We start from the raw sequence: 14,701 nt of genomic DNA on the forward strand, positions 1-14,701 counted from the left end.
GAAATGATGATGGAAGGTATAGTCCAACAACTTCTGCAGTATCATAGGTTCGCCACCCATGGCATAAAAAGCAGGGGGGGAAACACAGATATAATGTCCTACACCAGAGGAAGAGACAACTGGTAACATTCTAATTGCTCAAATTAATGTATTTTTGATATGGCTATAAGTGCCTTTCTTCCTTTCTCCAGTACAGAGCACTTCTCATACTAAGTGCTTAAAATCTTGAATTTGAAAGCTGGGTGAAAAATACCCATTGACATTGTAATTTGGGGTTTAGGGTTTCTATAGCAATTTCTAAATCTGACAATGAAGCTTGGATGTTTGTGGTGAACAAGGATAACAAAACTTCAACTTTCAGGACAAACAAGAGCCTGTAGATCAGCCTTTCCCAACCAGTGTGCCTCCAGATGCTGCTGGACCACAACTCCCATCAGCCTCAGCCAGCATTGCCAATGGTCAGGAAAGATGGGAATTGTGGTCCAACAACATCTGGAGGCACACTGGTTGGGAAAGGCTGCTCTAGATGGCCAAATTTGAGTTCTGCCACGAAAGCAAAGTGTCAAAACTCAGCTGTTAAAACTAACAATAATTTAAATATTAATCCCCCCTCCCCCTGAATGTTGCAGTCACATTCAGAGATGGAGAATTCAGAAAAGTCACCCACATGAGGCTATTTTTTTTTTCCTATTCAATGTCTCCAGTGCAGAATCTGGAAATGGAGTGCTGGCAAACATTCAGGCTGAACAAACTTACTCTCTGGTGCCTCCTGCTGGACTAAGTAATAGCGAGCAGAGAAACCATCTTTAGCCACTGCCAAGTCCGTGTGGAATGTGAGCGACAAGATGCCGGTAGTTGAGTGGATATCTGAAGGGGTTTTAGTGCCACAGTACCTGCCAATCAAGGGACCAACTGGAACAGAAACAGAAGAAAAACACAATTTACCTTCCAGTTAGACACAGTGTCAACTAGTCAACTAGGGTTGGTGTCACCTGGTGCGGTAACTCATGGTGTCACCCCCATGGACCTCCTCCCGTACCAGACCATACAGAATCCTTAGTAATGTTTTTTGTACTAATGTTACTCGTAAATTGTAATTCCCGTATATCACTGAATGTAATAGCACACACACACAGAGCCAGCTGTGGGATCGTCACACAATCAACCTAGAACATTTTTTCCCTTTCACAAGGACATGCAAAAGATTGAACCCAGGACCTTCTGCATGCAAAGCACATGCTCAGTCTACCACTGAGATATAGGGTAGAAAAGCACTCACTGTTCTGCTGGCCTGGGGATAATTCTGAGGGCCAGTGGGAACTACAGATGTGATGGGACGCAGGGAGAAGTGAGTGGGCAAAGAGTGCAGGTGCAATGCCGAGGTGCCGTCTCAGCAAAACTGACGCCAGTCCTAGTGGGTAAGCCCCATTCAACAGGGTGGGAAACATGCACAGGATTGCAAGGTGGGGGGGAGCAGCAAATCCCCCCTCCCTCAACCCCAGCTTAGCCCTTCCCTACTTTAAAGTTGACAATGAGGACACTGAACTTGTCAAGGATTATCAATACCTTGGCACAGTCATTAACCAAAATGGAGACAATAGTCAAGAAATTAGGCTAGGACTGGGGAGGACAGCTATTGGAGAACTCACATGCAAATATGTATCACTGAACACTAAAGTCAGGATCATTCAGACCATGGTATTCCCCATCTCTGTGTATGGATGTGAAAGTTGAACAGTGAAAAAAGCAGATAAGAGAAAAATCAACTCATTTGAAATGTGGTGTTGGAGGAGAGCTTTGAGCATACCATGGACTGTGAAAAAGACAATAATTGGGTGTTAGAACAAATTAAACCAGAACTAGCACTAGAAGCTAAAATGATGAAACTGAGGTTATCATACTTTGGACACATAATGAGAAGACATGATTCATTAGAAAAGATAATAATGCTTGGAAAAACAGAAGGAAGTAGAAAAAGAGGAAGGCCAAACAAGAGATGGATTGATTCCGTAAAGGAAGCTACAGACCTGAACTTACAAGATCTGAACAGGGTGGTTCATGACAGATGCTCTTGGAGGTCATTGATTCGTAGGGTCGCCATAAGTCGTAGTCAACTTGGAGACACATAACAACAACAAATAGCTCCCAAATATCTCCCAGATGTGTCCCTTGCTTCTGATTGCATGGGACAAGAGAGTATGTGACCTATAGCTGTTCATTCACACAATATGCCACCATGGCTTAGCATTACATCTGAACATAGCTACTCTGTCTTCAACAGCAGCCCAACAAATTACTTCAAATGCCCATAAGCAAATCAGGATGTGCCAACCAGAAGTATACAGCCTCTGAATGTAGATTCCATTTAGCTATCATGTGCTTGATAAACATAATCCTTCATAGATGCATCTTTTTTTTTTTAAGCCATCCAAATTAGTGGCCATCCAGCCCTGAATTCCTTAACTTGATTGCATGTTGTACAAAAAGATACTTTATTTTCTTTCTACTTCTAACCAGAGATGTAGTCATCCAGGGTTGTGGGGGGATTATAGACCCCTTACTTTTTTGGGACCAGGGTCCCAGCCAGATTCCTATATATGTATCAATCAGCATGAAAGGGGGGCACATTAGCCACTGAGTCGAGTCATTGTCCTTTTATGATGATTGGAGCCAACAGAGTGAAAGAAAGTGAGCCAGGCCCTGAGAAAACTCTTCTCAATGGCTAACATACAGCCCCCCCGATTAGCTCCAAGTGACATCTATTGTAGTGAAGTGTGGACTTGGAGATGACAAGGAGAACAAGGAAGATGAGAGAAGGTGGAAAGTGGGCATAGCTGTGAGAGGGCATGGAGTCACTATCATGAAGAGACCCTGCACTTTTGAATTTGCCACTACACTACTGCTTCCACTTTACAACTGTCCAAGTTGAAGACATATGCAGAAAAAAACCCATAAAATGTCTGCTGACATAGCTATGTAACATGGGAATGGTCGAAAATATCCTGAGGGCTTTACAAAACATGTTTCTGTTTCACATTTAGCTACAATCTCACTAAGGGTTCACACAAAGTTAGGTAGCCCTGACCAATGTATTGCCGCTTTGTCTTTCTGAAAATGAACATGGAAAAGTAAGTCTGAATGAAGCTTCAGCCTGTGCATCAACGTCATTTGAAAATATGCGAGAAACGGTGCTTTTAAGGGCGGCCTCAAGACTTTTTCTTGACGTTGCATTTTAGTAGAAGTTTTCCCAAATCCTCGCCTCTGGGCTTAAGTAGACGAGACCAATCATGACTAAACTCAGTCCCAGAATACAGGTGGCCAAATTTAAAGTACGGGGCTACCAACTAGTGTCTCAAACACACACACGCACGCGCTATTAGGGCATGAGTGACCCTTCTTGGGCATGGGTCTATTACATTAAATGGTCTCTATCTAGCATCCCCCGCTGTCAGAAAAGATACCGGGGCGTCTCTTAGCTGCACCAGATTACGGGACCTTGGTCACTCCGACGGTGGCAGTGGAGGCGATGGGGCCTCCCAGGTAGAGACGCTGCGGTGGCAGCCGCCACTGCTCAGCCCCATCGCGGCCGCTCCCGCCCAGCGGCGCCCACAGCATGAGGGCTGAAGCGGGCGTCCTTTCCGGAGCAGGGGAACCGGCTCCGGGGTTAAGAAGGAGCCGGCCCAGCCTGGCCTGGCCTCCACTGCCACAGCCTCTTCACGGCTCCTGCTGAGGCTGCCAGGCCGCTCGGACGCCATCTCCTAGCAACCGCGCCTGGCCCCGCCCGCTCCTGAGAAGGCGCCCAAGCTGCATGGCAGCCTCAGCAGGAGCCGTGAAGAGGCGGTGGTGGTGGAGGCCAGGCCAGGCCAGGCCAGGCCAGGCCGGCTCCTCCTTAGCCCCGGACTCCCCCGGAGCTGGACCACCAACCAGCTAAGCGGCTGGGTTGGGGAGGAGTCGCTTACTCTGGTTACCGGGACGGAGGAGGACGGGAGTTCTTGCTGGCTGGGGGGGGTGGCTCGTGGTGTCACCCCCGTCTCAGGGTGTCACCCGGTGCGGTGCGCACCTGCCGCACCGCCCTAGTGACGCCCCTGGTTAGACAAACTCATTGTCATCTTGCCTACTTGACTTGGGAAGGTCTTCAGCCAGAAATAAGCCATCCATAAACAGAATCAAACAGATGAAAATGAAAGTATACATGGGGGAGAAAACCCTCATATGTATTTGTACTAAAATGTATAAGAGCTCTTCTTTGCAAGGATGGCAATGCACATCAACCTAAACAGGTACTTAAGCTTAGTGTCTGTTGCATAAAATGCTACCAGCAACAAGCTTTGCACATAGCCCCACACAAGTTAGTGGTCCACAAGACATTGTACTAGCCCATCTACCTACATTCTTTCTTTTGGGCCAGGAATGACTTTGGCTGTAATTCTACACTCACTTAACTGGAAGTAAGTTCAATGGAACTCTGGAGCTACCTTCCGAGTGGACAAGTATAGGATTATACTGTAAAGAACCCACATCTGTATGGCTTTCATGCCTGGTCCCCTGGTGGAGTTCTTATTCAACACAAACAATCAGACATGTTCATGCTGTTGAGAAATCTAATCTACAGCTATTTATATGTCTAATTCATCCATTGTTTTACTGGCATGCAAAATTGCAATTTCTCAGCACTTTTCCAAAAAATGTGCTCAAGGTGTCATATAAAGCCTTCCTGTATGCAATCAATGTAGAAAATGGTTTATTCTATACTTTCTGGCTAAAGGGCTCCCTGACATCAGAGTACTCTCAAAGATGCCAGTTTCTGGTCTCCATGATCTGATTATATAAATCAGGTTAAACGTGTTTGAAACATCACATGTTTCATTGAACCAGTAAGGGTGCAGAGCCAGCACAGGAAATAGAAAGGAATTCTGTCGCTGTTCATTTTAAGTTCTGGTCTCTACTAAGGACAAGGCAGCAACATATGAGGTTGGATGGAGCTCTAAAGTGTTAGCAATTTATGACCTTTTTGGAATTCTGCAGACTCAAAATTGATGTTGTTAGCTTGACAATAGCCAGACACGGAAAAGAGCATAGGCAATACATCACTTTAATCCTTACCTTGAGGAATACCATCCCAGATGTCCAGCCAATCATACTTGCAATCTCCCTCCCCAACTTGCAAGGGGTCATGCTCTAAGTCAAAGGTTAAAAACTGAAGGATGATCTCCATCTTTGGCTTGGCCATGATGGTGAAAGCACAGTCCAAATTATGAGGATACTTATCAGGAAATCCTGGTGATTCAATAGTACCATTCGAACTGGTGAAGTTTCTAGAACAATCTTCAGAGCCTACAGCAAGAAACAAGGAGATATTAACATACAACATCATCAGCCACCTCACTAACAGTTGTCAGGCTGAGAGGCGCAAGTCATAATTGTTTTTTTTAAAGCACTTAAATCCCTCATGCAGAAAATTGCTACAGCCTTGCAAAAGTATTAATTATTAATATTACTGTCCCCATTTTATTTTCCATCAGAGTGGCAATTAGCAAAGCAGTCTCGCTGAAGTGACACCTGAAGTCCAGGATCTTAAGCACTGTAAAAATGGCACAGTCACAACTTCCACAGTGGCTCCATTTTAAATGTTTGGGGCAGGACAGGGGCATATGCATGAGGGATTCTGTCAAAAGGAGAAAGAGAACTGCCTTTCTCACTTCCCCATGTTAACCACCAGAAATGTAAGTTATTTGCATCCTTAAAAAATGCTTTCTGACTGCCAGCAGCACAGACAATATTCCCACTTATTTAGTGGTGACCCCAACACTGGCCTCCATTGTGCCACAGCCGGCTAAGTGCCTTCTGTTTATTGCTGACCCAAGGTGCCTTGGGGGAGAAAGAAGCTGCATTCTATTCAGGCTATGACTGCATTAAAACTATTGCTCTGTAGGGACCAGACAATTAACAATTGAATTCTCTAGCCTACAGGTCATTGGGAGGGGAAGGGTGGGGTTGGGATGGAGAATATTACAAGACCCTGTGGTTCCACTGCTGTAAAAAAGGATTAAGTTTCACAACTATTCTGCCTTTTGTTTTATTATGGAGATATTGCTCAGAAAAACGCACAATTCCAACTCTGAGGAATTTTTGCTAACAACTACCACAACAAAACTGCCTGGGTGTTTGCTTGTGCTTTATTTTAAGGAAGACATCTGGCCCCTTTAAGAGAGAAAAAAGGTGAATGATATTTTACTTATGGGTATGGAAATTTATGTAATCAGATTACTTCCAAAATAAGTAGGACAATTGGATTGCCTGCCAATGTAGACTCTGGGATACCAGCTTAGATATAGGCATCTGAAAACAAATCACCAAATTTGCTAACACAACAGACCACATATAATTGGCTTTTTCCCATCCTCCTTTCATTTCAAAACTGTTAACAAAGGACACCGAACAGAAGACTCTGCATGGCCTGTTTATAGAATTCAGAGATAAAGTGTTTTGTGCATTATATACCACTTTGTATTCCTGCGAGTTTTTCCTTTTTTGTTTGTGGTGTGTGTGTATGTTATATGGATATTGTACTCCACAACGTAAAGAAAGAGAGTGTGTTGTCTGGGATAGCAAAGAATAACTCTTGAGACTATATATCCCAGTTACTGAATGACTCTAATAAATTGACTGGTGACCAAGTGCATTTGACTTTCTCAAATGTGTCCCAGAAAGTTCAAAATCAGGAGGCTTCCCAAGAAGGCAGTTCATGCTAAGATGACCCTACTATCCATACACACTCCAAGAAGTATGCTTGACATCATTTTAGCTGGGAGGAAAGTAGAACAATTATTGAAAAATGAGACTCAAGAGAGGCTTCCTTTCTTTCCTGGTGACCAACCACAGAATATCTTTGGCAAATGTAACCAAAAGGAGTCCAGAAGCAGTTTGAGGAGGCCAAAGGACAGTATGAAGACACATGACACAGTTCTGCTGCTGAAGCTAAGCAGGTCTGGCCCTGCAAAGTGGGAGAACATGTAGGAACCCGTACATAAGCCACTCTGAGGTCTTCAGAGGAATAATGGTGTATAAGTGTAATAAATAAGTGGCCTGAAGGCAGTGGTGGCTGGTGGCTCCATGTCAGTGGGGCCGTGGAATTCTCTCCAGGTTTTGGTCTGAACTTCCAAGGAGCTGTCCCAGGTGCCTCAAAGTTCCTTGAAAGTTTGCACTAAAACCCGGAGTGGATTCCACTGTCCCAAAGACATGAAGCCACCAGCCGCCATTGCCTGCTATTGTTCTGGGGGTTTCCTCACACCTGCAGAACAGAGATGGATGCTAGACTGCCTGCTTCTCCTGGTCAGTCCATAATAGTTTTCCCCATATATAATTAACCACACAGGTATAAACTATATGAAGAAATATTTGTGTTGGGGTTGGCATTCAGTTAAATAAATCTTGGTTGATTAGTCATAAGAGTTTTAATTAGGTATTGATTAAAACTGCATAAATTTGCATATAAATAAAACAAACAGTTTTGAAAGAAATCATGCTTCCTTCATTTTCAAGCAAACGTGACATAGGCTCCATATGTGATGAGGCACCAAAGGTTAAGATTTTGTTGTCTTACATTTTTGTAATTTTTTTTTCTTACTTGTATTTTGTATTTGTGTGTATTCTTTGTGAGCTGCCTTGGGGGCCTTTCTGGCCAAAAGGTGACATAGGAATAAACCATAATACAATATAACGAGAGAGGCTTCAGCAGTTATACAATTCATAACAGCCCTTTATTCTATCCACACAATCATGGGTATTTGCAGTAGTAGAATCTGCCGACAGCTCAGTGTATGCTAACATTTCCCCATGCATGCTGAAAGATTGTCTTACCCCTTATATACCCAGTCAATCATTGCACTCTGCAGGTGAGGGCCTCCTGCAGATACCACCTTACCAGGAGGTCCGTTCCGCACAACATAGGAAGCGGACCTTTAGTGTTGTGGCATCTCCCCTTTGGAACTCCCTCCCCTTAAATATCAGACAGGTGCCATCTCTGTTATCTTTTTGGCATCTACTGAAGGCCTTCCTCTTTCAACAAGCCTTTTAAGTAGAGACCTTATCCCAGTCTGCGTCTGTGTTGTAATATTTTTAAGGACATTTTTCAAGATTTTCATTTTTAAGATGTTTTTAAGATGTTTTTAGTGTTTTGTCCCAATTTTGCCATCCTGGGCTCCTTATGGGAGAAAGGGTGGAATAGATAATTAATTAATTAGTTAGTTTAATAATAATAATAAAAGCAGCTGCATTCCAAAGGACGAGACATAGCTGACTGCAAATCCTCACAATCTCACACAATTACTGCAACCAGAAATCAAGACATGTTGATTTTATTAAACTCATGTATTAGCTGCCTTTCCAGCACTCCAGTCAGCGTACAATGACAACAAATAAATAATACAAACAGTGGTCAACAAAGGGAAAAAACAAGAAGAAACAAAATTAGCCAACTAAACCCAAGACTGACCAGAAAAATGCATTTTGCATACCCTGCAGAAGGCTCATGAATTGCAGATCTGGGGAGGGAAGTTCATTCTGCAGTCTCGGGGCAATTAGTGTAAAGACCCTGCTCCTTTCCACAATAGTCCTTACTTTCTGTTGAATTGGAATTCAGAGCAGGGCCTGAAGGATTTATAGGTATGTACCAATAATTCAGACTGAACCCAGAAGCATCCTGACAGCCAGTGCAGCTGTAACAAGATGGGCTGGATAATTCTAATTTCGTCCTCACACCTACAATGAAGAGAGAGGGAGGAGTGGGGGAGTGTGCAAGACCCAGATTCACCCAGGCTCATTCATATAGCAATAAACCACAATTTATCATGACATCCAAATGCAGTCTAAGTTATACGCAGAAAGTATTGGCTGAAGGCAGCTTACTTTTTGCCAGAGTTTGAGATCTTTGACATACCAGTGATGCATAATGGTCATCTCCATGTTCTAGGAACAAAAAAAAATGATAGCCCAATGCCCTGTGCCACAGCATGTTCTTTGAAATTCAGATCTGGAAGGCTAATGTCAGTCAGCCTTCCCATGCCCTGCACATGACAGGCATGAAAGATCTGCACCTGTTTATTTATTTATTAAATTTATATTCTACCTTTCCTCCCAGAAGCAGCCCAGGCCAGCACCAACCTATGCATGGACCATACAGCTGAATCTCTGTGTGCCTCTGCATTTATTTATGCTTCCACCCTTCATTTAGGTTTCTGGCAAAGATAAGAAACTTTGTTTGCCCCCTCCCTCTGTCTCTCCCCCCCACACACACCTTTATTGTGTGTGTGCTTTCTTCATGTCATTTGCTTCATGTTCTAATAGTGACATAAATCTTCAGTGCTTTTTCATCCAAGATGCTAGGCATGGAATGTGGGCAGACAGCTGGGTCCTGTGACCAAGAGCCCTTGCTCTCCTTGCGCAAGACACAGCCAGGCCTCTCCATGAGCGTTTTAAACATTGTCTCACCCACGCTTGCAGGCACAACACAAGACTATTTTTATTTCTCAAAAATTTTCATCCCCACACACACCAATCTGACAAATATTTAGACAGTGCCAATTTTAAAAGTCCTCTGATTAGCCTTTTACTTTCTCCAAGAACAGTTTTGTATTAGAAAGGCATTATGAATAGTTCCTCTTATATGGAGCTCAAGAGGCGCCTGTCTTGCTCCCTTGATGGCACTGCCAACAGCAGCCCATTTAAGCCAGCATTATACCAGTTACAAAACCCCTTGGCTCCTTGAAAAGAGAAAACACAGGGCTATTGATCAGTGCTTGAATCACATATTCATGGGCGGGGTGAGAGGAGAGAGAGACCTCTTTGCAGATCTAAGACAGGACAGTTTTCACTTAGCCTTGACTTTAACAAGCTTTTTATATATGCCACAGAGAAAAGATATACTGTTTGTAGTTCTGGAATACATGAGATCATTTAATGAAGAAGCATGCTTTTCATGCCAAGGTAGGACTGTTAAGATGTCACTAAAATATTTTACCTCTTTGGAAGTGTTGAAGAAACAGATTAGGAAAGGGCAACAGCACAGAGGAGAGGAAAGGACTTAGAACTGTGCTGATATGGCATATATGGCTAGGATACGGACTCTTCAACTTTGTCTCCCTAAGTCTACTAAAAATCAAAGTAGCCAATATCTTCCCGAGGCACCTGAAGTTGCTGAGCCATCACCCACTCCACAGCATCTGCCCCCAAAGAACAGTAGTTGGAAACAGGGCAATAAGCAGCTAGGCAGTGTTTGGCACACCTGGCTTTCTGAGCAAGGGCTTTAAAATTTTAAATTAGGATTTAAGGCAGCCTAATATCCTGCTCTGCCTGATGGTCCCAGAAAGAAATAGATCTAACTTTCCTCTTCTGTTACCAGATAGGATAGGCATAGATCGAGTATGTCAATTGTTGACTGTATATCCCAGGGGTAGAGTCAGCACACAGCATCCTTCCCTGGCCCACTCTTAATTGTTTCTGAGCAGTTCCAAGTGGATAGAATGAGCTACCATTTTAATTTCCCACAATGCCCGCCTAACCTAGTGTCGCTCTAGGAATTGTGGGAAATATGAAAGGTGGCCAGACCCAGCTTCCCAATACAGCCCAGCCACTCAGAGCATTGCCACCACAGCCAGTGTCTGCAAGGACCCATGGACAGAGGATGGGGCTCACTAGAGTACACTTTGCCCAGGGCCCCCTCAAGTCTGGAACGAGCCCTGGCATACTTCCAGCACTGGTAGGCGACAGCAGCTGACCGGATCCAAGACTGATGAGACTACCTTGGCCTCTCTGTCCCTGCCTGATCTCTGCATTAGCAGATGAGGCTTTGGTGGTGCAATATGTTGTGGGGGGGTGACCACCAGTAGGCTTGGGGAGAATTTAATAGGGCATACTCCAGAGTACACATGGCTTTGTTGCAGACTAATGCTGCTGAGAAGATAGATCTGAAACTTTTTTTTAAAAAAATTGAGAATATGATGTTTGGGTTTTTTTCCCTTTATTGTTAGCCACACTGCCTGCTGTCATTCTGGGCAGGCATATATTGTTTGCTCCTTTATTTATTGAATTAATTATTTTTAAAAGGCCAGTTGTACTTTCCCATTGATTGTCTGTTTCAGCATATTCAAAAGCAGACTGCCTCTGAACCTCGAAAAGGAAAGGTATCTGTTACTTTATTGCTATATAGAACCTCCAGCTACAGAGGCAGTCTACCTCTGAATATGCTGAAGTTTGGGAAACAGACAAAAATGGGAATTTGCAACAAAACCTGATTTGTCTAAGTATCTTTTAAAATATGTGTCTACATTAGTCATTCTGTCATACCTCTTGAACTGAAAGAGAATTCAACCCACACTTCAGCCAATACTGCAAGGAACCAGCACTTAAATCCCATTAAATTTAATAGGACTAACTACAGAGAAGACATGACTTTGTTGCAGACTACAGAGACAGTCTACCTCTGAGTATGCTGAAGTCTGACCACACTCAAGTTGGTTACTAGTTCCCAGTTCCTTATTTGCTCAAAGGAAAGTTCACAGTTCCAGGAACTCCAAAGTAAAGCTTACATGCACCTGAACCCCAAAATACATGTTGGGATGCCCCAAATCATATGTCAACATGATCGGGGGACTCTCCCTATCAAGCACAACAATAAAGTTATTTAATCAAAATTATCAGGATTCCAAAATGCTCATAAAAGCACGATAATGTCATAAAATCATACACCTCAAGAAAGGGGAGGTTGTCCTCTATGCAATGCCACTGCATCCTGCATGATCTAGAGCTTCTTGTGGGTGCACCGCACAGATATGGGCATCTATGCACAACCAAATAGACAAAATGTGAAGAAAAAAATAAGTAACTGGAGGTGCCCATCCCAAACTCTGCTGAGCCAGGACAAATCATACACCTGAGCAAAGGGGAACATTTCCTCTACGAGATGCCATTGCATCTTGCCTGACCCATTGCTTCTGTGCATGCGCTGCATGGATATAGACATCTATGCATAACCAAAACAGACAAAATGTATAGAATAAAGATTAATTTCACACCTAGTGCAGAGCTTCTTGTGGGCACACCGTAAAAATAAGGGCACCGATGCTAAACCAAACTAAACCAATTGTGCAGGTTTCTGGGTGGACACCCGCAGTTACTTATTTTGTTTCTACATGTTTTGGCTATTTTGGATGCGCATAGATGTCCTTGTCTGTGCCATGCACCCATGAGAAGTTCTGAGCCAGGCAGGATGCACTTGCATCTCTTAGAGGACACTCTTCCTTTTGTCCAGGTATAAGATTTGGCCTGGTGCAGAGCAGATTTTGGGGTGTGCATCCCCAGTAACTTATTTTTATGATTTTATTACATCATCATGCATTTATGAGCATTTCAGAAGCCTGATAATTTTGATTCAATAATTTTACTGGTGTGCTTGAGAGCGAGAGGTCCCCAATCATGGAGATATATATGATGTGGTTTAGGGACATGTAAACTTTACTTTGGATTTCCTGGAGCTATGAACTTTCCTTCAAGCAAAGAAGGAACTGGAAACTAGTAACCAATTTCAGCATCCTACACAGAAGCATGTTGAGGTTGAAAATATATTAAATAAAAAGTTAAGTAAGAACTTTCATTTTAAAAAAGGGCAGCACATATATAAATAAAATCAATATAACAGTTGATTTACAACTGTCAAATCAGAAGAAATGAAAATGAATTCTAAAGAACAAGAATAGTTAATTTGAAGAGGATGTTGACAGTCTTCCTTGTCTTGGTTGTTTGCAAGAGACATACCTGATGGGCGATTATGGCCCTTACTTGCATTTAAACAGAAAAACAGACAGACAATTCATACAAAGAATGACAACAGCAGCAGGAATAACAGAGACAATTATGAAATTCTTTTAAATGATTTTTTAAAAAGGGGATTGGAATTGGTAAAAGAAAAGAAAATTAGGTGAGGATGAGCTCACTGCCCATCTTGAAGGGAGGATCCAAAGCACAAACTGCATCCCTGGCTACCAGAGACACGGCCTTTAGTGTGGTTGCATAGGCATTGTGAAACTCTGCTCTGTGGATGATTAGCCAGGCATTTTCTATTTTGTTGCAGACATTTTTTGAAGAGGTTTTGGAAAAGTGAATGGCTATTAGTTTTGTCAGCAGCTGACACTGTACATAATGAAGGAACATTTACATGCTGTCCTCAAACTGTTTCAGTTATGGTTTTTCATTGTTATGTGTTTCTCTATATTTTTATTCACAACTTAGATATTTTATGACCAAGGGGTTTATAAATTTTCAAATAAATAACACAATTTTAAAAAATCAAATTCCCTATCTGTATTTACATTAGCAGCCCACTGATTAAGTAAGCCACAAAGAATGGCTCAGCGAATAATACTCATACTTTCCAGGACACAAGAAAGTAGTTTATATTTTTAAAGCAAACAAGTCTCTTAGTCTGAGACATGTTTTAGGGCATTTTCAGGGAAGCAAAACGCTCTGGGCAAAATACATAGAGATATTTATATTTTTTTACATTAAAAACCCACATTCTTCCATCAGGAAATTCAAGGTGATATAGATAGGGTTCCACTGCCGCCACCCATCCATGTGCAGACCAGAGCTAGATCTGCTTAGCTTCAGCGAGGCTGCTTTATCACATGCCCTCAGACCATTGTTCCATTATTCTACACTGGGGAGGAGGCAATCTGGCCCAACCAAGGTATACATAAAAACTTAGTTGAGGGGAGTCAAAAAAAGACCGATGTCTTCCTGAGCAGTTACACACTGACCTGTCTTGTAGATCTCATAGCGCAGGGAGAAGCCGGCACCTTGACGTGCATAGTCAGAGGTGAATTTTATATAGAGAGAAGGGCCTGATGAGGTGATGGTAGGAGGAGCAATGTTTCCACAGTGCTTGCCTAGAAGGTCGGCTGATTCACTGTCTCCATCCCTTATCTCAATAAAATCATATCTGTCAATGGAGGTGGAAAATAAAACAAGACACAATTTAGAGAAAAATATAGAGAAAACCCAACATGAAAATGTATCTATATTTTACAGACACCTTAAACCATTATTATTAGTATTATTTTGATTTCTTACCTACCTTTATCCATAAAGTCCCAGGGCAAGTTACAGCAATTTAAAAATACAATATTAAGATCAGTTTAAAGCAAATTACAGAGACAAGAATGGGGTGGACCAGGGTAAAGAGGTATGGAAACTATATAAAGAAGATGCCAGATGCCCCTCTGTGAGGAAGGAATGCCACATCTTAGAGGCTGCCACAGAGAAAGCTCTATCCTAGGTCTCACCATCCCAAACTTCTGAGGGCAGCAGGACTACCAACAGGGTCTCCTCTGCCAATCTTAACAACCAAGATAATCTGTAGGGATACATTGATGTCAGTCACATCTCTACAAATCCTTTCTTTAGGCTTCAGTCTATACACATAAAGCAAAAAGCATTAAATTTTCATTAATAAGTCCTTGCAGTATTTCATTATCTAACCTCCTGCTATCCAAGTATGCTGATCAGAATTCACTTCATGTCCTCCAAATAGCTTGACAGCAACAACACTTTCTTAAATTTGCACTTCTGCTCATTTATTCAAAACATTTCATTATCTGAACATTTAGTTGCCCTATGAGCTATTGTGATAAATAATTTTATAGCAATC

At 42.5% G+C, this 14,701-nt stretch overlaps 1 protein-coding gene across 9 annotated transcripts in view; it reads right to left on the reverse strand.

The window, feature by feature from the left end:
• Positions 1 to 14,701, reverse strand: part of NRP2 (neuropilin 2) — a 268,051-nt gene that overhangs the window by 157,321 nt on the left and 96,029 nt on the right. For all 9 annotated transcript variants that reach the window (XM_061607912.1, XM_061607910.1, XM_061607911.1 and 6 more), the window contains exons 3-5: positions 13,812 to 13,993; positions 5,104 to 5,334; positions 757 to 912 (exon numbers count right to left, since the gene is read on the reverse strand). In XM_061607912.1, coding sequence (XP_061463896.1) covers positions 757 to 912; positions 5,104 to 5,334; positions 13,812 to 13,993 — 569 coding nt within the window. The remainder of the gene's footprint in view (positions 1 to 756; positions 913 to 5,103; positions 5,335 to 13,811; positions 13,994 to 14,701) is intronic.

Source organism: Rhineura floridana, chromosome 2 (assembly GCF_030035675.1).
Source record: "Rhineura floridana isolate rRhiFlo1 chromosome 2, rRhiFlo1.hap2, whole genome shotgun sequence".
Classification (NCBI taxonomy): Eukaryota; Metazoa; Chordata; class Lepidosauria; order Squamata; family Rhineuridae; genus Rhineura; species Rhineura floridana.